A 23,024-nucleotide genomic window follows, 5' to 3' on the forward strand; every position below is an offset into this window, starting at 1 on the left:
TTCTATCTTACATTGAGTAAAATATTTTTTTTTAAAGGTCAAGTTTAGTAAATTGGTAATTTACTTTAGAGGTTTATTTTTTAAAGTTTTTAGGCCTTAAACAAAGCAAAATAACATAGTTTTTAAATTTTGTCATCATTTCTACATTTTGAAGACAGGTCAATAACTACATTATTGTAGATTGTAGTTATATTCTTCACTAATCATATTTTTAAAATTTTGAATGCTAATTGTAGTTAGCATAGGTTTTGCTAACAGAAAATAACATAATCATTACATTATCAAAGGATGAGTTCTCCTTCATTTAAACATGATGTCATGTCTTAGTTTTTCCAGAGATCTTGGTAATTGTGTCTTTTATTAATTTTTACACATCAACAAAAAATCATAATGCACTGAAAAATATGGGGGTGCCCCAGAAGTTTTTTTTTTTTTTTAAACATTTTTAAAATGATCATAAAAATCAATTTATATTTTGCTCCTAACTAATGAATGGTTTCTCACATGAATCTCCTAACTGGATGACCAAAATGTTTTTCTGTGTTTGTCTTTGTTAAAACACACAGATCCTTAAAAACCAACGAGGAAAAATTAGAGTTACCTTAAAATCTGTTGATGTGCCAAATCCCAAAACAGAAGAATGTAAGATGGACATTTACAAATAGAAGCTTTTACTGAATGTAGGCAAAGGATAGTAATCAACTGGTGTTTTAGTGTGTTACTCTGTAATGTTTTACAGTGCAACTGTGACTTCATTACCTCTAGTGTCTCGCCCTGCTGCACTGAAAGCTCGCTGCTGTTCCTGGCGATGAAGGGGTAGCTGCAGCTGTAGAGTCTCTCGGGCTCTGGTGGGAGTGTGCTGCCATCTCTGAGGAGGAAAGTAGGCAGATGCTGTTAATCACGCAGAGGGAGGTTAAATAATAGCAGTTGATTGAGTCGCTCCTTAAAGGTGACCTACGTTTCATTGATGACGTGGGTGTCGGGAGGCCCGGATGGTTGTGGTGGCTGTTGCTGCTGCGGGTGAAAATGAGGTGGACATTCATGAATGTGACGGACACATATGGGCATAAACATGTAGAGAGAAATCAATTAGGACATGCAGAGGGATGGAGATGATGAAATAAAAGCTCTTTAAACACACACATACACACAGCTTGCACAGCATTTCTACCAGATTTAGAAGAGCTCCTCTTTCATGAGTAAACTTTCGAAAGAAAAATTAGGCAACTAGTCAAGAGAGTAAAGATGAGTGAAAATATCCCCCCTATAAGATGCTTCAATTACAAGTGGGAACGCTGTTACTGAACTACAAGGTGTATTCTGACAGAAAAGTGGAGCTCTGGTGCTTATTGCACTTAATATTTATGCATCATTGCGTGTCTGTTATTATGTTCAACCTCCTGTGTTGCGCTTTTACACATTTTGAGCACTCCTCTCTTTTGACACACAACGTAGCAAGTGTCAAGCCCACGTCGTACGCAGGTATTCTGTACCTCTTGTTTTACTCGGAGGGCTTCATGTTTGTGTTGTGACTCGACTGGATCCTCCCAAACCTGCCCGTCTGCCCTCAAGGCTTCTGGCTTCCAGCCATCTGAGAACACAGGGGTGTACGGAGGTACAGGCCCTCTGAGCTGAGAGCTGAGGGAGCAGAAAATGACATTGTACCTGAGTTTTACTTCACAGTTCAACCAAAAAAACTTCACTGATTACTGTTAAACAGGGTTCACCTAGTTTTATGTGAGTTGATACCAGTTTTGTTTCTGTTTGGTGCCAAAACATTTTCATACTCAAGAAATCCCCCTAAAATCCATCATCCATTATATTTGTGGCTGGTTAGAAATATATATCACATAAACATACTTAAAAAAAAAAAAAAACAATGTAAAGGTATTGAGCAGCTTCTTAAAAAATCATAAAGCAAATAAAGTTTCACTGTAGGAATCTCCATCAAATAAAAGGTTAATGACGCCAAACAGACGATATCTGATGAATACGACATTTAATAATAAGCTTCTATCAGCTTGATTTATTAGCATTAATTAAAAATAAAGTGAAACTGCATTACTGTTATTGCCAAAAAATATTTCATGTTAAGTGGCACCATATGACCGTGATTAACGAGGTCTCAGATGGCAGCGATCATAGACATATATACATGTACTGTATGTATATGTATGTATATTTATCTATGGCGGTGATTGTTGGTACTGACCGAGGGAGTGTCCAGTTGTGGCCCAGAGACGTCCACAGCTGCCGCTCCTCCTCATTCAGGTTGTCTTGTAGCAGGGACACAGCAGAGCTAGTCAGGGCGGGGCTGATCACCGAGGCTCCGAGACCTGGTCCCCCTGTTGTTTTCACCATCTGCACACACCCAGATAAGACAAAACTAATGTTAACACTCCCGTTCCGCAAAGACAGACCTGTTAATGAGAGTTTAATGACAGCTGGTGTGTTAAAAGTTTATACACAGATGCCTCTTTTGATTTGGTGGTACATTAAAGTGATAAATTAAGCTAAACACAGCCGTTTTTCTTTTGTTAGAGTGCTGACAATGAGAGCACAGACGCACACAAAAGCCTAACAGATGCAATTACATGTAGAGTCCCATACAATCCCAGAAATATGAGGCCACTCAAATCTTTCATAATGTCTGCCTGTTTCCATTCAGGCGTGCCAGTTTACACACATCAAACACACCCATTCCTTTGATTCTCTGGTGGCCTGATTCAAACTTGAATGGAAAAATTCAGGCATGGTGATGCACGTTTGACTTGAAATAAGTTAAAGACTGCATGTGAGTGAATTAAATTCCTCCACTCTCTGCTGACTTGTGGCGAGCAAAACTTCAGACGCCACATTATAGGAGCAAATTTGTTTTGGCGTGAACAGATAGATAAAATAAGTAAATGTTAACATGTGTCAAATCATTTTTAAAATCTGATAACATTTGCTCATAAGGAAAGTCATACAGGATTTTTTTTTTTACAGCTGGAATACGTCACTGCTATAATTCAAAACAGCAGTCAGAAGGAGACTGAATCTGAAGTCTTGGCCAAATGTCTTAGAAGCGTGTACCAAGAAAGTGTTCCTGCATACAAATACTGCCACGCAAACAAGATCAAGTGTATGAGGCTATCACACAGGGAACTGCCCTCTGTAAATACTGTTTGGAACTTGTAGTTTCTGACAACATTGCTAACCACAGTGACGACGTTTAAATATTTTTGTCCCGCAACATACTCTCATATCCTCATTTTAAACCGTTAAGTCAATAATTAAAATACCATCTATCATTCAGCTGCATCCATGTAGTAAATACCGTGACATCATGGGACACAGCGATGATTATAGACAGGAAATATATTTTAAGACGTTTGTCATGTTCTATAAAAGGCAAGGCCTTGTGTTTGGAGCAATAGCAACAACAGGTGTTGGTGACGACTTAAAGGTCATGACAGACTCACTCACCATATCCAGAGGTTTGAATACATGATGAACCAGCTCCTCTGATGAAGGGTTGGAGATGGTTGATTTCAGACGGGCCTTTAAAGAAATAAACAGGTTAATATAACGTAGCAAAGCAAGATAACTGGAGAAAATGAAATGTGACGTGACTGAATACACACCAGCAGGCTGAAGCAATATTTGAATTTCTGGAAGATATCAATGAATTCCTCCTCTGGCGGGGGACGAGCCTTTGCAGTGAGTAAATCCTCTGTGATAAATAAAATAAAAGAATCACCCACAGAGTTATCAGGACTCATATCTGTGTTATTTCAACTTTAAGCTATATTTAAGTGAATAATATCTGCAAACATTTATCCCTGTCTTCACCTTCAGCACTTTGCTTTTTGCTTTTCTTCTTTTTCTTCTTCCTCTGGCTCAGCACCGTTGCAGCCTCTGCCGTCTGCTGCAGCTTGGCCATGAAGTTCTCAATGTCGTCGAAACAGTGATTGAGGATCCCCTGAAGGAGGAGACAACTGGTTTGTTATGCTGCTCAGAGATAAATTACAACCAGAGGGTGACTGGAAAAGACACACAAACTGTCTGCGGAGGTGATGAGGAGGCTTACCACTTCTCTCTCCGCTCGCAGGAAAGAGACGTCGGGTCCGCCGTTCACGCCGTTGGCTGTTGTGAGAGAGAGGAGAGGATTCAGTTCATCCATTTTCATTCACGGCCTTGGTCTCTCCTGCATTTGGAATTCCTGCCCCCTCCTTTTACCCCTGAAACCCACCCCCCTTACACACACAAACACACAATGCATTCCCTGTGCTCCTGAGAGCCTTTTACCTTAAACACCTCTGACTGTGTCCTTTCCTTCTTTTCACCTTTAAATCCCTCCATTTCCTTTATTTCAAATACTTTAACAGCAGCAAATAATTTTCCTGTCATACACAAGCATTCATGTAAAAAAAATAAGTCGTTTTTCTTACCTCTGGGTCCAGGGTAAGGTGGAGGGTTGGCTGGTGGGGGATTTGGAGCATGTGGGATGGGGGGGTTTGGTATTTCGTAGGGATCGATCATCTCTCCCCCGCTCTGAGGAAGCCTAAAGGACGAGAGGAGACTTTGCTCACACTTTGCTACACTCTCACAACATCTCACTACAGGTTTACTGGTGACAAACTTGTAGTTGCTGATGGCGGCGGCTGTTCACTCAGCACCATCGCAGGAAACACCCTTCAGTGAGGGCTTCAAGAAGTCAAACACATATTCGACTGTCAAGACAGGCTCATCCTCATTCTGAGAGCTTCAAATGATTGCAACCTTTTACTGGTTACAACAGGTAGACATCTTTGATCGGTGAATCCAGTCAGACAACGTAAGCTTCTATCAACAGACATAATATGGTGCCTTTGAAATTCAATCCCACAGCCCTTATTCCACTATGAAAGTACCATAAACAGCCTGATTATGCTTACTCATGACTATACTGCATATTACATGCAACACCAAGCCTCAATCTAAACTCTCCTTTAAAGCAAATCAATAAGCCAGCTTTAAATGCGAAAGATGGATCCGTTCAGACCAAAACTTTCATGTTTGCCTCACTCTGAGCTATATGAAAATACCTCAGAGTGCTTTCAGAGCACTCTCCTGAATCGAATCGCATTTGAGCACAGAAACCCCACCCGTCTGTCTTACCACATGTGTCTGTCCTTCACACGTCCTTTAAAAGACAAATTTGTCAAAGCAGGTAGATCCGTTCAGGGCCCGAGCCTGCACACTGCTGCCGTCATCCCTCCTCTGCTCTCTCTGCTCTCTGTCACAATTGCCTTGTTATCTCTGTCACACCTTCCTAAGTTATGTGAAAACCGGTAAAACAAGTCTGTTTCTCTCTCTCTCAGCTGTTTACACTGTCTCTCTCTCTCTCTCTCTCTCGCTCAGACAGGTGGATGGTGACACCAGGCCACTTTGATTCAATAGAAAGTAAGACATAATGTGCAGCAAGAAAGGAGAAAAGCAAACAGTTGAACGGGAGACACATCTAACAAACTATTGTGTATTATCTCTCTTTTGTTTGGCCATCAACCACCTCTCTTACCTTTTTTCTATTTAAAACATTGTGAAACATACACACACAGACACACACTTTCTTCCAATAAAGCATCAGATCAATGATTTAAAGGCTTAATCAGAACCATTGTTGATGTTTTTCTCACATATTTCTTGGAAGCTGATGTGTCATTTTTATTGGTTTAAAGACCATCTCCATGACCATGATGTTCACTGTACCTGACGGCATCAGGAAGCTTCTTACTCCTGTTGGTGGAGGAACCTGAAACCGCGCGTGCGATGACGTCACAAATTTTCTCCGCCTGTGTAAATAAGAATCTTAAAGTGGCATCACTTGTAAAACCTGAACCGCACTTCACCTGACACACTGACTCAGGCAGGCAGAAGGGTTGCTCAGGTGTTGTAACTCACCTTCACGGTCTCACAGCTGAAGAAGTGAATGTCCGGCTTCTTCTGGTCGGCGCCTTGGCAGACTAGCAGAAGCAGGGATGGGAAGAGTTTTTCTGTGTTGATGGCGTCGCAGCGGTAGATGGATTTGAAAGAGTAGTACTCTAGCTCGTCCTGCATGAGAAGATGATACTGAAGGTCATTATGCATGCTGATGTCACCTTCATTCGTCCTGTTTAATCACTCACAACCCCCACCCACCCCTCCCCACCCCCCTGTTGACCATCATGCATCTGTCCTCACCTGGCTCTGTGTGTCTCGGAGATGAACGGCCTGCGCTCCAACATCCAGGAACATCTGTTGAATCCACAGCTTTTTGTTCTGAGCCAGCATGGAGAAGCGCGACTGGGCTTCCTCAACGCTATGCACATCGCCATCCTGGAGCGAGAATGTCAGCAGGTGCTGCAAACACGGAGGCAGAAGTAAAGGATGAGGAAGTAGGAAAATGTGTTTCGGGATGAGAATTAGGCTGAGTTAAAGGTACCTGTGTAGCAGATGAGACTTACGTTAACAAGATATCGTGAGATGTTTGTCATCCTTCCTCTACTGTGTCAGCTGGTGGTGAGAAAATGGAAAGATGATTAAGTCTATATAGGCGGCTGTAGAGAAGGGGAGCAGATTATTGGTCACATTCAGAAAATATTTTAGGTGGAGTTACAAAGGGTGTTGTCAAAGGACCTTTGATCCACTCACAGATGTAGATGGTTCATCTGACACTAATGGATTTGTCGCTTTAAGGCAAGCAGCAGTTTTCAACTAAGCTATTTTTTTTTCTATATCCTGAACTAACAACTCTTAACTGGTACCTGCAAAAAAAACATCCTCATTCAAATTTTCCCTTCCCCTACTTCAGTCTGCGTCAGCCTGCACCTATCTCTGATTCAGTAACCTGGGATTTAGCTGTGTGAGTGAGCCGCCCAACCAGTCTGACAACAATACAGTGTATCTCACCATTCAATCTCTCTGCTCCTCTGTGACCATCAATGCCGGAATCACTGGTATCAAGAGAGCAAATGTCCAGTATCACTTACACTTGCTTAAGACTGCTTTCATCAAAAATACTTGGACAAAATGTGTTTACATTATGTTCTAGATGGGAATTAGCATTGGCAATTTGCGCATACACTATTCTTAAGTGAAAAAGTGAAAATAGTTTAAATTCATACACTAGTATGATTGAGAATTACTGTCTCTGTACAAAAAAAACTGAGAACTGGACCTCAGTACATCATCCTGTTAATAACTATCACAAAACACATGATCACACATCCAGAGTACTGTTACACGCTAACAGGTCTTATCTATATCTGGATTTGATTTGACTGCTGCCTCTACAAAAAGGCCTGTTTCTCTTTTCATTTGCCTGACAGAGATCTTACAGATCAAAACGTTGCCTCAAAAAAGAGAATAAAGTGATTTACTGGGAGCTTAATAGTCTGCAGACTTCACTCCCTTCCACCCTGTGATAAAATTTTTTTGTCTTGGACCTGAATAATTTGCCTGAATGTGTGCACACTTGGTCCCGTATCTGTATTTCAACATAGTTTGGGAGGAAAAAGATCAGGTTGGTTGTTATTTTGCAAAATGATAAAAATGTGTTGTAATAGGAATATTGTCTGCATTTAGTTAAATGTACAGGATGTTTTTGATTCTGAAATCAACATCAGCAAAACCTCAGAGACTAAAAATATTGAATTAGTGATGGTATAATGTTTTTCAAGCAACTTGCCAAACCTCTAGAAATAATCAGTCAATAGTAGCATAAAAAACGATCAAACATGTATCGAAATTCCACATACTTAGATTATTGGTTACTGTTCATGTCCAAATCAAGTAGTTTTAAATCTTACAAATTCTGACTCTTAAACCTTTCAGTATAGCAGTCATGAATACCAACTACAGCAACTGGTGATCGGAAACAGATGTTTAATCAACTTACCAAAGGTTGATAGGCTTCCAGCACTTTAATCCTGATGTCAACAGCTGTGTATGTGTGTTTATACTGAGAGTAAAATCTGTCCTGTGTCTCAGTGTGACTGCAGGTATCTCGCTCCTCCACCCTCCTCTCTGTGGCATTGAAAGCTTTTACAGAGCAGCAGAGGTGTGTCACCTTGCACAGTCCCGCCCCAGTCTACCACCCCACCTTAGAGATAAAAATATTTGCTCATTCTCTCTCCTGTACACCCACATACTGACAAGTGTGTGTATTTTTACATTGGGACACTGTGCAGGGCTGCGGCTACCAGTGGTTATGTCTTCTATTGTATTTCTTCTGGGAAGTTGGGGGGTTTACCAACCTGGGGGGAGTTTCAATCTCTGATTAAATACACACCATAGGTATTTTATAGGCTGATTCTAATATATTTAGACTTTATGTATTCAAATTGCACTACTTTTAAGCAAACAAAATAGATAAAGATTCATTATTTCCTCATTAGACATCTTTATCCAGAACACAGTTGGCCTGGGGGATGCACATAGATACATAGAGTTGGAAAAAAAACAATAAGAAAGTAGGAAAGCGGGGTATCACATTTCATAACAGTCCTTAATTGGCGGTGGACAAGCCTCCAGCTGATGCACCAATAGAGGAGATAGGAGGAGTCAGGTGAAGTGGCAGCAAGGAGGTTAGTGCTTGACTTTGGTTTGAGGACATTTGGATAACTTTTCAATAATCTCCATTGTTTGATGCCACAAGGTATTTATCTCTTCTTAATACATGCATGTCATTATATCTGAGTGATTACACTGTAGGGTTATGGGTTGGTAATAGGAGCAGATTTTGTGTTTTGTTTACCTTCAAAACTGGCATACGTGGCAGACAGTGTGTGTGTGCGTGCGTGTGTGTGTGTGTGTATGTGTGTGACTGCGCAGATAAATGTCACTCTGCCAGGTCAGTGTATCCTGGTAGATGCCTCTGGGACTGATAGCTTTGATGACAAATAATGTAGTTTAACACTGAACATCACTGATCATTAATGCGATTAGAGTCTCTGTTCGAGGATGTGACTTCATTCAAGTCGGCTTGAGAAACCCGTGTTTGATGATAGGTGACAGTTTTCATGTCTTTTGTTTCCCATGAACTAAAATGTAAAAACTAAACAGGCGAGAAACATTCGATAAGGAAATAAAAGCTGTCAAAACTGTCACAAGATAAAATGGAGAAAGTAAATATTTGCCACGTGTTATGTTTGACATTCCGCGAGGCGTCAACTGATTCAGCTTTTCTTCAACATTGTCAACTTTCAAAGTTATGTGTTTTCAATTGCATACAATATTTTACAAAAAGTTGCTGTAGTCCAATTTTCACTGTTGAACTGCGTGTTCACCAGGCATCATACAGCTACATGTTGGAAAATAAATAAATTAAGCTTATGCTGCGTTCACGGCCTTCATGTGTGTATGAGAGTTATTTGGACTCAACCATGCGGCCCAGTGTAAATGAGCTAAACAGGTGCAAATAGTTGTCGAGTTCATTTAAAAGTGTCAACAGCCCCTGCGACCCTTTTATTACAAAATTACATTACATTTTTTGCTCGAGTATATCAATTTTCTACTACTTTATTCTTATTCTCTATTACAATTCAGTGGGGAATATTGTATTTTTTATCCATTAAATTTACTTAAGAGCTATAGTACTAGTTTAGTACTTTGAAGTTCAAGATTTTGCGTACTACAAGTATATGATGAGCGTATAAATATTATGTGTCAAATTACATAAAAATTCCCCACAGTATAAGAAGAATAGTGAATAGTGCATCAGTAATAATAATAAAAAAATAAAATAAAAGCAAATTAAAGTGGACATTTTATTGACGATTAATTGATGAAGTGTAAAAAATTAAAAAAAAAAATCGACACATCAATCGATAATGAAAATAACCATTACACCCATTGTGTAATATTTCTTACAGCCCTTGAACGCAGCGGTTTTATTGCATCACACGGAAGAAACAAGCACACGACCACGACTCATCACGAAACTGCCACAATACAGCACGCGGACGTTTAGGCGGTAAGAAAACAACGCATTCAATGCCTCATTTCTCTTTATACACTTGAATATCTGCATTAAATTATCCGTTATGTTCCTGTTAATGTGAGCGATAGAAACAGAGGAATACGTTAGCACGGTGACAGTACAAACGGCAGCTGCACGTGCTCGTTTCCTCCTGTGAATGGACGGAAGAATAAAAGATTATCTCCGACATTATCGGTTTTCAACCACCTCGAGTGTTTCTTCTACCTCCCTGTTAACGGCATTTGCTGGCGGTCCAGTCAGTTTGGTCAATGGATCCGCTCTGGATGCTGGATTGACTTCTGCATGTTGCAGCTCACTGATATGATTTCAGATACCGCGCATAGACTCAACAACTAGCTAATGTTCTTTATTAAAAATGCACTGAAGGTGATATGAACATTGGAAAGTTGCCTGTAGTCTGACGTTGTTTAGGTACTTGTTAAATGACAAAAAAGTTGAATAATGTGAAGTGTATGGGGAGATTGACAGACTCGTCCAGACTAATCAGGGATTATTTTACACCTGGGTTTCAAGGTAAATGCAATTAGTGTAATTAACCAGCTGGTTGGATAGCGGGCTGCTTATATGTACAATAACATGCCAGTTTATCCTATTCTCATAGGCGTAAAAGGGTTGGACAAAATATTAGATACTCCCTTCATGATATCACAATTTCACTCAAAACCACCACAAACTAGAGTCTCCAAAATGACTTATCTCTAAAATAGTTTAATACAACCTTCATGTAGCATTTATTGCAGGGCTTTTATGTTAGACAGCATTAGTTTTTGTTGGTGTATCTAAACTAGGGCTGCAACTAACAGTTATTTTCATTAAAGATTAATCTGTCAATTATTTACTGGATATAATCCATTAGTTGTTTGGTCCATAAAATGTCAGAAAATGGTGAAAAATGTCTGTTTCCCGCAGCCCAAGGTGATGTCCTCAAATGTCTTGTTTTGTCTCAACGCACAGTCTAAAACCCAAAAATATTTAGTTAATCATCACAGAGGACTAAAGAAACCAGAAAACCTTCACATTTGAGGGCTTGGAATCAGAGAATTTCAAATTTTTCTTCTTAAAAAATGACTCAAGACAATTTATCTATTATCAAATTAGTTGGCAATTATTTGATGATTAATTGTTGCAGCTCTAATCTAAACTGGCAACTGAGTGTACACACACACACACACACACATCACCAGAGTGAATGAGTGAAACAGTAGATTGCTTGTTGGGGTCAGAGTAGTAAATCTATTTATAGCACACCATGAGTAAGGCCACCGCTGACTGAGCAGCACCTCAGGAATAACTTTTCAGTTGTAGAAAAGTCCTCATAAGTCTATAAAAATCAGGATGACTGGATGGTTTGACCATCATAGATAATCAGCCACAGTCGGGCTTCATTGGTGCAGTGGCTCCTTACTCCTTCATGTGTTGACCGGAGTGTCTTTACTATTTTCTTTTGTTCCCTCTTGTGATAGATGGAGAAGCAGCCCTTGCCCACTGACGATGACAAGACAGTAACCACTGAGTTAGAGGTCAATGGCTACGCTGGTGATGAGAGCCAGCAGGGCTCGTCTGAGCCTGCGGCTCGAGCTGGATGGAACAGTAAAATAGAGTATTTTTTGGCTCAGGTGGGATTCAGCGTTGGGCTCGGCAACGTCTGGAGGTTTCCATATTTGTGCCATCAGAATGGAGGAGGTAAGTACATATTCTTGTCATCCACTTTAGCTGACTGCGACAGGAGGGGAGGGGGTGCAGGACACACACTATTTAAGAGAGTGGGTGGTCAGCGTCATCACAGGATGAGCATGTGATGAAAGGGAGACTATTAATATCGGGCTTATGTATGAGTGTTTAGAGATGCATGTAAATGCATTAACTACAAACCATTGGTCTCCAAATGTGAACAGCACACTTATTTATCATATTGTGTGGAGATGTAAAAACTATCTGTAAACACACTAAACACTGCTGCTCTGAAGTCTGATGTTCCAGCATCTGGTTTATATCTGTCGCAAGGGGCAACAATATAAACTGTTAACTGAAATAAGGACACAATTTGTAACATTTTTATCTTTTTTTGTTTTTTGCTGCCTTAAGTTGAAGTTTTTCAGCTTTAATAAGGCTCACTATCAGTTTGTCCACTAATGGCAACTTATGAAACATTTGAATTACCAGGTTTGCATTTTTGTAGATAAAAAAAAAAAAAAAGTCTGTACAAGGTACATGTGTCTTATTTACTCAGCAGGATGGGGCAGACATACTTTCAATAGCACATAGTATTGCAAAACTCCTGCTGGTGTAGGATTAAAGAACAGTCTGCTGCAACTTTATATATATTTTGTGTTCAGTGTCAAATTGAGATAAACTTGCTAACTGAGTTCTGGTCACCTCGTGTCCTCAGGAGCTTTTCTCCTCCTGTATGTGCTGCTGATGCTGGTTGTGGGTATTCCCCTGTTCTTCCTGGAGCTGGCAGCCGGTCAGGCCATCCGACAAGGCAGCATCGGAGTGTGGAAATACATCTCCCCCAAGCTCGCAGGGATCGGCTACTCCAGCTGTGTGGTAAATTTAACAATATGATTAACCCACATTCTCAAACTATTAGTCAGTTTATGATTTTTAATGCGTTCCAGGTGTCGTTCTAGGTTGTGTATTTCTACCTCGGTTAGTAATGTTCTGTTTTTGAGAATGGCTTCTGCCAGTAGAGTCACAAAAAAAACAATAAACTAGTTGTTAAAATAACAAAAGTGATGATGTAATGGCTACAAGGAGTGAGGTTGTGGATTTTTTTGGGTTATTTTCTATCAAGGGTATTATTGATGGAAATTTTGGTGCCTTTTCTGTTTTTTTTTTCTCTTCAATATAAGTAAGCAACCGCAGCTGTAGAAAGAGAAGCACTTGCTCTTTGATTTTGTGGAACTGACACCCAAACCATATAGATTTCTTTTCTTTCTTGTTCACTATTTTCGAATGTAACATACACTCAGCGAACACTTTATTAGTAACAATCTAATGCAATCCAATAAAACAGCTCTGCCATAAATTCTACTTTTATGAAGCTTATATGTTTCCAGTTTTTGTTGACACTGTCAGTAAGGTGATAATTCGACTTTGTTTATTATTGAGGTCGTAGTGGGTGGTGGTGGTGGTGGTGGCTTACTGGACTGCATTATATTAAAAAGTGTTCCTAATATGTTGTCCATGCCATTAACATATATGAGGGGGCCAAAATAGTAGGAAGAGTTTTCGATATAATGCACTTCAACCAATAATAAACAAAGTGGAATTATCACCGTAACAGTAGAATTTATGGCAGAGCTGTTGCATTGGATTGCATTAGATTGCACAGGTGCTCCTAATAAAGTTCTTGCTGGCTGTATGGTAAATTGTATTTGCACAGTTATCCTTTTAAACATTATATAATTTCATAAACCCGATAATCTTGTTCTCAAATGTCCTCAGGTGTGTTTCTTTGTGGCTCTCTATTACAACGTGATCCTTGCATGGAGTCTTTTCTACCTTGGGAACTCGTTTCAGCAACCTTTACCTTGGGAACAGTGTCCAGAACAGGGGAATGTAACTGGTAAACGCACAGCATCAAAGCATCAAAATTGACAAGACCGTAGCAGTCAAATATATTGGCAGCAGTCACAAGAGTGATTATTCAATTATTTTTTTTTCTTTTCACATCAGTAAAGGAATGTGAAAAGAGCTCCCCCACATCGTATTTCTGGTACCGTAAAGCTCTGGATATCACAGACTCAATTGATGAGACGGGCTCTTTCAACATCCACATCGTCTGCTGTCTGCTGGCGGCCTGGACCATCGTGTGCCTGGGAATGTTCAAGGGTATCAAGAGCTCTGTCAAGGTAACTGTCTGATCTGTGATGACACCTCGATTTCAGAGTGCTCATTTTACCATTTAAGGGAACTGTTCCAGTCGAAAAAATGTGGTTGTTTTTTCAAGTTTAGCTGCTCTCTCATGTGGAGTCGTGATGGTCAGGAGCTTCAAACACTGCAAATACTTGGCTGAGGAGCGTTTTTCAGTCAGTTACTAGATGAGTTTAAACCTCACAGATTTAAATGATTGACTGGTGTAAGTTCTTACCTGCGTTATGATGAAGCAGTACATAATATGCTATTGTTAACATAGTATAAACTCATATGCATTTGAAATGGTACTGTGATATTTCTGTTAAATGTTAAATAGTTGGCTTGCTTAGAAAATATCCATTTTGAAAGTTACCATCATTTTCCCAAATAAAAATGTAACTGATTTTAGTTATTAAATGTACTGTTACAGTGATTATAAGAAAAATGAATAAGAGAGAAGAGAAGATGTTAATTTACCTTACTGAAAAATACTGAAGTGTGGAGTTGTATGGTGAGCTACACTGTTTGGACAGTCTTAGTTTGGTCAAATCCTGGTCATGTGTTGGGCTTAGATTCAGGGTTCCCGTACGTGTTGGAATCTCTGGAATGTCTGGCTGATGTGTTGACCCACTTTAAATGGAAAAATCCACATATTGTGTCTTTTAATTATAAGAAGAGTTTTTTTTTTTTTTTAATCAGTATTTTTTAATACTGTTTGGTTTTCCAAATGCATGTCAGCCAATTATTTTTCTGTAAAGCTTCCTGGAGTTTTATCTAGATGGCATTAGTGGTCCGGTGGTTGTTTCTGTTTACTGAGCAAACAATTTAATCCTGCCTGGAACAAATATATCACAAGGAGGAGTGGAATATATTTATTTACTGTATTTCGTGTTAAGGCTGTCATCTGAGGGGTAGTTTAATCCTGCACAGGCTGACATCAGGTGTTTCACACTATTACTGACTTAGGCAGCTGGCATCTTGATCACGAGGGCCATATGTTCAGTGTATAACGAGCAGCAGGAATTACACTTAAGACCAGAGGAAACTGTAGTCATCTCTGTGGGGAAAATGGGTTGTTATGGCAGCAAAATTAGTAGGATTTAGCAGGGAACAAGATGAAAGATTACACACACACACAGAGTGTAAATAGGCAGTTTAATGCTGTCTCGAAACTGGGCAGGTTTAATTTTTTTTCTTTCTCACTTCCTAGGTGATGTATTTCTCCTCCATCTTCCCTTACGTGGTGCTGTTCTGCTTCCTCGTGCGTGGACTCATGCTCGATGGCGCCTTAGATGGAATCACCTACATGTTTTACCCCAAGGTATCTGCAGATTAAATCCAATCTGAGTATAGAAAAGGGAGGCAGATGTGAATATTTTCCTGATACATCTGTCCACTCCATACATTTACAGCTGGAAATCTGGGCAGACATACAGGTGTGGCGGCAGGCAGCCACGCAGGTCTTCTTTGCTCTGGGCCTCGGCTTTGGGTCCATTATTGCCTACTCCTCCTACAACCCCAAGAACAACAACTGCCACCGTGATGCCTTCACTGTCTCCTCTATAAACTTCCTCACATCCGTGCTGGCCACTCTGGTGGTGTTTGCTGTGCTCGGCTTCCGCGCCAAAAACAAGGTCATGGCATGTGTCGTCAGGTATGTTTAATTATCGGATAGATCTGTATCTGGAGGAGGGATGCAGCGATTAACTGATTTCACTATTAACTGCGCTTTAAAACATTACGGTTTTGTAACCGTAAAGGCTCAGTTACACTGAGTGTTTCTGTTCTCACTGTTCTGTTCTCAAAAAAGGGAAATTATGGTAAATAATTTTTCTATGAACAACGGTTGTACTGTGAGGAAAATAAAACAAAATTAGACAACTGTGTTTAAAAAAAAAAAAAAAAAAAAAAAAGATCATAGGTGCAACAGGCAGACTGCAGGCAGAAATTCCACCGCAAAACCAAAACAAACCTGGTGTACAGCTTAAAATGCCGTGCTGCAACAAGTTCTGGTACGCAAAGTTACACATGCTGGCACGAGAGCAACTCCCTTATTTATGTGTGAGAGAGTGACATTAGTTAAAGGAGACGAGAAGTGTTCTGGCAATGGCAAAGGGACCCAACATTGAGGTGTTGTATTCACCAAAAAAAAAAAAAATGAATTTAAAAAATGGGCATGGATGACACTTGATGAAAACACATCAGTTTATCACTTACATTATTAATATTTTCTCCTAGGGGATCAATAAAGTTAATCTTAATCTTATATTAATAATTATAATAAATAAAAATACTATATTTTAAATATTAGAAATTAACTTAAGTCATTACTGCAGTGTCCATTCGCAGTTCATCTCGGCATGGATTATTTATTCTCATTTTTCTTATTCACTTTTAGCCTCAGACTAGCTCTGGTGCTGCTGCAGTTGAACCCTCTGTTGCAGAATCCTTAGTGAAGCTTGTTTGCCTTATGCTCCTCAAAACAAAAGATGCTCATGTGATTTTTTTTTTTAAAAATTTTTTTTTTTATCCATTGGTAGTATTGTGAAATAAATTAATGCATAATAATTGTGAAACTGTGATTTTTCCCTCAGATTATAATTGTACCATCAATCTATAATCGTTGCATCCCTAATCTGGACAGTATCTCAAACACTGTTTTTGACATGGCATAGTTGATTGGTACAGTTTCTCTGTGCATCACACACCATATTTTGTATGCATTTCATCAGATATTTACATAATGTGAGGGTATGATGTATACACAGCATATTTTTATGGTTGTATATTATTTTTTCTTTTTCTTAGTAATGTGAAACTGCTGCCAGAGCCAAACGGTTTTGAGGACCGTAGCTGGAAGCCAGGCTTTGACTACTCTGATCCCAGCTCTGTGGCCCTAGAGGACTACCGTGCCTGGTTTAAACAACATGGAAACAAAATCTCAGGCAATTTAACAGACTGTGACCTGGAAATAGAGATGCAGAAGGTAAAGGGCGGTTTTTAAAATATTGTCATGTTTTTAAAAAAATGTGAGTGATTAGATTGAGGGACATTAACTCTTGAGTTGGGACTTTTGTTTGTGTTCAGGGTGTGGAGGGAACAGGTCTAGCTTTTATTGCCTTCACAGAGGCCATGTCACTCCTTCCTGGCAGCCCTTTTTGGTCAGCGCTCTTCTTCCTCATGCTGCTGAACTTAGGACTCAGCACTATGTTTGGCACTATGGAAGGCATCCTCGCCCCACTCACAGACCGCTTCAAGACTCTGGCCAACAACAAGACCAAACTCACAAGTAAACAACTCTTTTACCTCTACCATTGGTTTTTGTCACTACTGACAAGACTCCAGATAGCACATGTAGCTATGTTATAAAAACCTTGATTCCTCAATTCATTTATTAGAGGCATCCAGCCTGCCATTTATTGTTGGCCCTTGAACAGCTAAGATTCAGTGGTCAGGTTCTGTATCAAAAGCAGACCTGTCAACCTGGACAAATTTTTTGAGTACCACTTAGACCGACCTAGATGCGTCAGATGCAAATCACTGCTGTTCACACAATGAATTATTGTACATAATTTGCATACATACGCATTACAGTATATCATTTGCATACATGGAAGCAGTCAAACAGACAAAAAAGTGAGGGATGCACTGATATGAAAATTCTTGATGCCATTAACAGATTACTTAAAAAAATATCTGCAGATGCCAAAACTGTTAGTTGGTCATTTATGCCTGTTTGTCTTTTACCTGAATAAACACAGTTTACCAAGGAACACAATTTCACTCAGGCTACACACTAACCTACCACTACTGCTGCATTTATATAGTTTCTATTGTTTAAACTTCCACAATAATGAAACCTTAAGCCAATTTGATTTTTGGAAATATGATTTTCAGCTAATTTGAAAAGATGATGACAGTGCAGCTGTAAAAACCAAACCAGCCTAAACAGACTATTTTGTGGCTATGGTGAAATAAATATTTTAGAGCTGTTTAATATAACTGTTCTCATTATAGGTAGGCTATTACTTAATGGTATGATGACCTAATAACAATACAGGCTGAATATGAACATGGCTGTTGTATCTGTTGAAGCAATCACATCCCTCCTTACAGATTGGACTGAATTTGCAATGAGGGGGGTGTTTCCTTTGCTTGAAATTTTCCTCGAGTAGGCAAAGTTATAGACTACACAGTGCCAACACACAAACACACACACACACACACACACACACACACACACACACACACACACACACACACACACACACACACACACACACACACACACACACACACTGCTCCTTCAGTATCTCATGGTGACTTCAAAGTGTCCTTGCTGGGCAAGTTACTTCTCATGTGTACGTGTAATGTTAGCTAGCATGTTAGCTAGCTATTGAATCACAAGCATTCGTGTTTAGACCACCTGTTTTGTCAGTCAAATCCAGATCAAACCTGTGATTGCTATAGCTCATTTCGTTCAGAAAAATTAGGACGTTCCAGTCAATATAATCTCATAAGCAAGCAGACATATCTGAGAGCATGACAGGTGAAATAGAAATACATGGGCTTCACTGAATTGGGAGGCTTCCTGCAGCAACTTCTAGGTCCACACAGTGTATTTTGATGTCAAAATACCAGCCCGCTAGGCAAAATGCATACAGGTTGGCAGGTCTGTAAAAGGAGATACAAAAACAAACACATTTTTTGTACTGCCCCAGGCAACGTCATTAAAATATTTCATTTTTGGCATCACTTGCATGGTAATTTTATATTTGCCACTAAGTGCTTTTGGACAGTACATTCTTACTTCACTTGGTTATTTTGCCAGTTTGCTGCCAGTAGATCAGTGTTGTCTCGTCACCTGCCATGAAGAGCCGAGACTGACCAAGATTCCTGCCAACCCAAGAATCCATCACCTTATTTTACTGATGCCTTCAAACAGAGAGGGAACAAAATTAGTTCAATTCAATGGATGTAGTTTTTCAGGAGAAACCAAAAACTATTGACCCTCAGTACATGACTCCATGTTCTCTCTTTCTTAGAAGATGTTTTGGTTTATCCTAACATGCCTGTTATGATTTTTCCAGTTTTCAGCTGCATCATTGGCTTTCTGATTGGCCTGCTCTTCACCCAGCGCTGTGGGAACTACTTTGTTACCATGTTTGATGATTACTCTGCCACCCTGCCGCTCATCATTGTGGTAGTTTTTGAGACCTTTAGTGTGTCTTGGATGTATGGAGCTGATAGGTGAGGTCTATTTTCATTTAGGGTAACTGTCTTAAATCTTGAAATCCTGAATTCGATGTAAAGTTTAACTTACTAGTGTTTGTCACAGAAATATGTAATTCCTTAAAATTTACCACTCTGTTTTTGAAGATTCCTTGACGACATTGAGGTCATGCTGGGCTGGCGTCCCCCTGCAATTTACAAGTACCTGTGGAAATACATTTGCCTGCTTGCTATGCTGGGGCTGCTCGGAGCCACAATCGTTCGCATGTTCATCACACGACCCACTTACATGGCATGGAACCAAGCAAAGGTATGGAGAGTTATATTAAAGAGAGAAAATACACCCTTCATGTGTTAACACTGAAAAAACTGTTATCTATTACCTAAATTATGAACAGCTTCAGGCAGTGCTGCCACAAGACGTGTTGCATCTTGAGTAAGGCCAACAGAAGTTGTTTTTGTCTGCACTTAAAAACTAGCAAATGATAAAGCAAGCTGTCTCTTGCTGTACTATTACTCTCTACACCTATTTCCTACTTGAGGGAAATAATTAACGGTGGATTTCTCTCACTTCATAGTAGTAGTTTCAAGTTCAAGTTGTTTCAGTTTTTGAGTGATTCATTTGATTCCCTTTTTTCAGGCTTCTGAGGAGCACCTGCCGTACCCTGGCTGGGCTCTGGCTGTTCTGGCTTTACTGATCATATTTGCCATGACGCCCACCCCACTGGCCTTTATCCACTCTGTTCTGCAGGACAGGACGAAACAAAAATCCAGAGATACAGAGATCGGTCAGTACAGCATTGTTAGCACTGACGACAAGTGTGAAACTCCCATGACTGACTTGTCAGAACTGGATCAAAGGAACGGGGCTGCTGCCTCCTTGTCTTGAATGTTGGACTTGATGTTACACAGTGAGAAATTACTTGCAGTATGCAGACAAAATTTTAGTCCAACTTTTGTTTAATGTGGAAAATGTGGAACTAATAATTTGTTGTCGCACAAATCCCCAATAACTGTTGATTTTATAGTTGATGTCCAAATGAGTAAAATCAATATTTTATAGTTTGCAATATAAGCCATAGACATCATGTCATAATCTCACATTTTTTTGTTTAGTATAACTGACAATAATTTGTCCATTTATTTTATCTCACATTTCTGTGAGCCTTTTTAGGTGTACTTTCATATGAGATGTACTTAATCATTTCAAGAGCCTACAATGATTCCAAAAATGATCAGTTTTCCAAAATCAGCAACACTTTCCTTACATTTTGTAGGGGAAAGAATTACAGTACATTTTTTTAAAATCTCACCTATTATTTAAAGCTCTTCCGTGATATTCTTTTTTAGATTTTTAATAAGTGTCATTATTCTTTTTATAGCACAGTATATGAGACAGTTTTGTTTGAATCGTTTCATGCTGTGTTGCTTTAGATTGTCAGTTATGATTCGAGTTGAGTTACAACACAAACACTGAGCCTGAATCAAGACAGGAAAATGATGACCTCACTGTATCAGTGTGTAAGACGAAAATACATACGGTGCATGTAACACTACATAGATGCTGTCTTGTCTAAAGCTGCACCTGTTGCTGTACTTGGTGTTACTTCAGTCCAGAAATAATCAGGAGGCTCATGAACTGAGTGTAAATGTTTAGCGAGACTGTTACAGCTACAGTATTAATACTGTTCACTACACAGAAGCCTTATAACCATGTTTACAGCTCAAAAAATACTATCGAGCCCTGTGTCACTGTTTTGGTTCTACAGTTTGATAGTATATGGTACGTATACATATTTATTGTGTAGCTGCACAATCGTGTTAACATTCTCTGTTCAAACCAACCTGAAATCCAATAGTTGATACATATGGTATCACACATTTGTTTTTGGTTTTTTTTTCTCACTTGGTTTTACAGGGATTTATATTTTACAATCAATCAAGTTGGAAATTAAGTTCCCATCACCCTGTTCTTTTTTTTAATAGTTGTGATGTCAGACATTAACAGGTACACCGACTGTTGGCAGCCAGATTTTTGCTGAACCTTTTGGTAGCATGGCACAGATACCATGAAGAAAGATTAAAAATAGTAATGTAAATATGTATATAGTACATGTAAAAATGCTCTAAGAACAAATGTAATTTGTGCAACATTTGTGGGATTGTATGTCAATTTTTATTTGGAAATTGGAAGTTTGCATGAAGCTTTTTTTTTTTTTTTTTTTTTTTTTTTTTTTTATAAAGTGGGTTAAGGAGGAAACTAGCTTAATTTTTAAAAAGCTATATAAAACCACTGACCAGACAAAGTATGACTTCAGTTCTGAGTTAAAAGTATGTGACGTAATTAAGGTGCTGATCTTGCAAAAAATAATTTTTTAGACTTAACTGCTCAGATTTGTGATAAGATTTTACACAAAGCCACATCACTCTTTTTGTATTTTCGTAGCCATTTTGCTGAGAATAAAGTTGTAATATTTTTACATTTTCAGCAGGTTACTATCAAAGATGAATTGATCTTAATGAACTTGAATGCTGTTGAATGTTCATGTACAAAGTGCCTTCAGATTTAATGAGGCTGATTGAACAAAATGTTAAAAGCATTCCAGCATATGTATAGTTTGAAAAACATTTCTTTTTGTAGATTCCCTTTTTAATAGTGTTATATGTAGTCTGTATAAAAGGATTTTTTGAGAAAATGTAATATAATGCCAATGCTATGTAATATATTGTTGCCATCATTTTTATTAAAATATCTTTCAGCGCTATATTGAATCTTTTCTGTTATTCACAACAGTGCAGTTACTCTATACAGTTTTAATACCACAGCTAAAAGAGGTCTCATACGCTATAGAGTTGGTTTTCTACCTTTAATATAAATTTGTTAGATACAATATTTCATGGTTTGCTCTATTCTGTCACCTATCACGTATGAAGAAATGTCACAAAACATTTCTTGACATATACAGTATAGCTGGCTGGTGATTGTACTTTCAGTGTTTTTGAGTGGATGCATGTTATGCCAAAAATGTCATTTAGTTCACAGACAACAGCTCCAAAGCAGAAAATTATACACATACTGAAAAGAATAATTTAATTTAAGGGATGAGTGACACCTGTAATGAGGCAGGAAACTGATCCGCATGTTCCTTGGAACTGGATGCATGATGCCAAATTCAAGCTGTTAAGAAGCAGGGAATTCACACATAATCTCAGACAGCTGTATATCAGTATGAATCATGTTTTTTGACTTTTATCTATTAAAGGCGTGCTGAGCATGTAGTGTTCATTAAGTTATACTCCCCCTTGTGGAATGATCATAGCATTGCTATTCCTATTCCTGTCCATATTACCAACAGATTATCTAACCCTTATTTTCATTTGCCACCCGCCCAGCCTGCTTACACAGTCTATAGAAATCTACTTGCTGTGGAGTAAATGCTAATAATTTAATTAATGTTGAATGCTCTCCCTTGACTCCCACCCACATTAAAACTACTCTGTTAAATGTTAGGTCACTCAATAACAAGTCATTCATTTGTAATGACTTTATTATCTCAAATAATATTGACATCCTCCAGCTAACTGAAACTTGGTTGAAATGTGATGATTTTACACCATTAAATGAGGCTTCCCCTCCCAATTTCTCTTACTTACACACCTCTAGGCTCTCTGACAGCGGTGGTGGGGTAGCTGTAATTTATAGGGATAACTTGATCTGCAGTACTGTACCTTGTGGTGAATTATCCTCTTTGAATACCTTTCCTTTCATCATGGTAAGCTCCTTTATTACTGAACTCTCTTTTACTCTCTATTACTGTTATCACTGACCATGTTAAAATATGACCATGTTATCATTCTTAGTGACATGCAAATGTTTTAGCTGCGGTTTTTTAAAATCTTTTACAATCTTTTAACTGTGTACTTCATGACA

General features: G+C 38.9%; 2 protein-coding genes across 6 annotated transcripts in view; one reads left to right on the top strand and one right to left on the bottom strand.

Moving 5' to 3' along the window:
- Positions 1 to 12,464, bottom strand: part of LOC122970675 (epidermal growth factor receptor kinase substrate 8-like protein 1) — a 15,789-nt gene extending 3,325 nt beyond the window's left edge. Inside the window, exons 1-15 of one of the 4 annotated variants that reach the window (XM_044336829.1) lie at positions 7,901 to 8,063; positions 6,913 to 6,956; positions 6,468 to 6,516; positions 6,205 to 6,363; positions 5,926 to 6,075; positions 5,734 to 5,816; positions 4,434 to 4,546; positions 4,073 to 4,128; positions 3,835 to 3,964; positions 3,627 to 3,715; positions 3,469 to 3,543; positions 2,213 to 2,361; positions 1,494 to 1,638; positions 959 to 1,014; positions 760 to 868 (exon numbers count right to left, since the gene is read on the bottom strand). In XM_044336829.1, coding sequence (XP_044192764.1) covers positions 760 to 868; positions 959 to 1,014; positions 1,494 to 1,638; positions 2,213 to 2,361; positions 3,469 to 3,543; positions 3,627 to 3,715; positions 3,835 to 3,964; positions 4,073 to 4,128; positions 4,434 to 4,546; positions 5,734 to 5,816; positions 5,926 to 6,075; positions 6,205 to 6,363; positions 6,468 to 6,497 — 1,344 coding nt within the window. In that variant the 5' untranslated portion in view covers positions 6,498 to 6,516; positions 6,913 to 6,956; positions 7,901 to 8,063. Of the gene's footprint in view, positions 1 to 759; positions 869 to 958; positions 1,015 to 1,493; positions 1,639 to 2,212; positions 2,362 to 3,468; positions 3,544 to 3,626; positions 3,716 to 3,834; positions 3,965 to 4,072; positions 4,129 to 4,433; positions 4,547 to 5,142; positions 5,231 to 5,733; positions 5,817 to 5,925; positions 6,076 to 6,204; positions 6,364 to 6,467; positions 6,517 to 6,912; positions 6,957 to 7,900; positions 8,064 to 12,379 lie in introns of those variants that run through there. The other 3 variants (XM_044336830.1, XM_044336828.1, XM_044336831.1) reach the window with 3 other exon arrangements.
- On the top strand, positions 8,573 to 21,858 carry LOC122970677 (sodium-dependent neutral amino acid transporter B(0)AT2-like). 2 transcript variants are annotated; one of them, XM_044336832.1, is made up of 13 exons: positions 8,583 to 8,659; positions 9,876 to 9,976; positions 11,467 to 11,686; positions 12,393 to 12,550; positions 13,451 to 13,571; positions 13,682 to 13,857; positions 15,072 to 15,182; positions 15,274 to 15,515; positions 16,670 to 16,847; positions 16,949 to 17,150; positions 18,952 to 19,111; positions 19,241 to 19,403; positions 19,734 to 21,858. In XM_044336832.1, exons 3-13 carry the CDS (start codon positions 11,467 to 11,469, stop codon positions 19,980 to 19,982), a joined length of 1,980 nt encoding a protein of 659 aa, XP_044192767.1. In that variant the 5' UTR covers positions 8,583 to 8,659; positions 9,876 to 9,976; the 3' UTR covers positions 19,983 to 21,858. The 2 variants fall into 2 exon arrangements, with proteins under 2 accessions (XP_044192768.1, XP_044192767.1); XM_044336833.1 differs by lacking the exon at positions 9,876 to 9,976 and having other exon boundaries at positions 8,573 to 8,659.
- Positions 21,859 to 23,024: the final 1,166 nt, after the last annotated feature.

This window comes from Thunnus albacares, chromosome 20 (genome assembly GCF_914725855.1).
Source record: "Thunnus albacares chromosome 20, fThuAlb1.1, whole genome shotgun sequence".
Taxonomy (NCBI): Eukaryota; Metazoa; Chordata; class Actinopteri; order Scombriformes; family Scombridae; genus Thunnus; species Thunnus albacares.

Excerpts from the sequence above, each read along its gene's own strand:
- LOC122970677 (XM_044336833.1), top strand. The coding sequence starts at position 11,467 with ATGGAGAAGCAGCCCTTGCCCACTGACGATGACAAGACAGTAACCACT. Across the intron at positions 13,858-15,071 it reads GTATCAAGAGCTCTGTCAAG|GTGATGTATTTCTCCTCCAT; the intron begins GTAACTGTCTGA and ends CTCACTTCCTAG. Across the intron at positions 16,848-16,948 it reads TGGAAATAGAGATGCAGAAG|GGTGTGGAGGGAACAGGTCT; the intron begins GTAAAGGGCGGT and ends GTTTGTGTTCAG.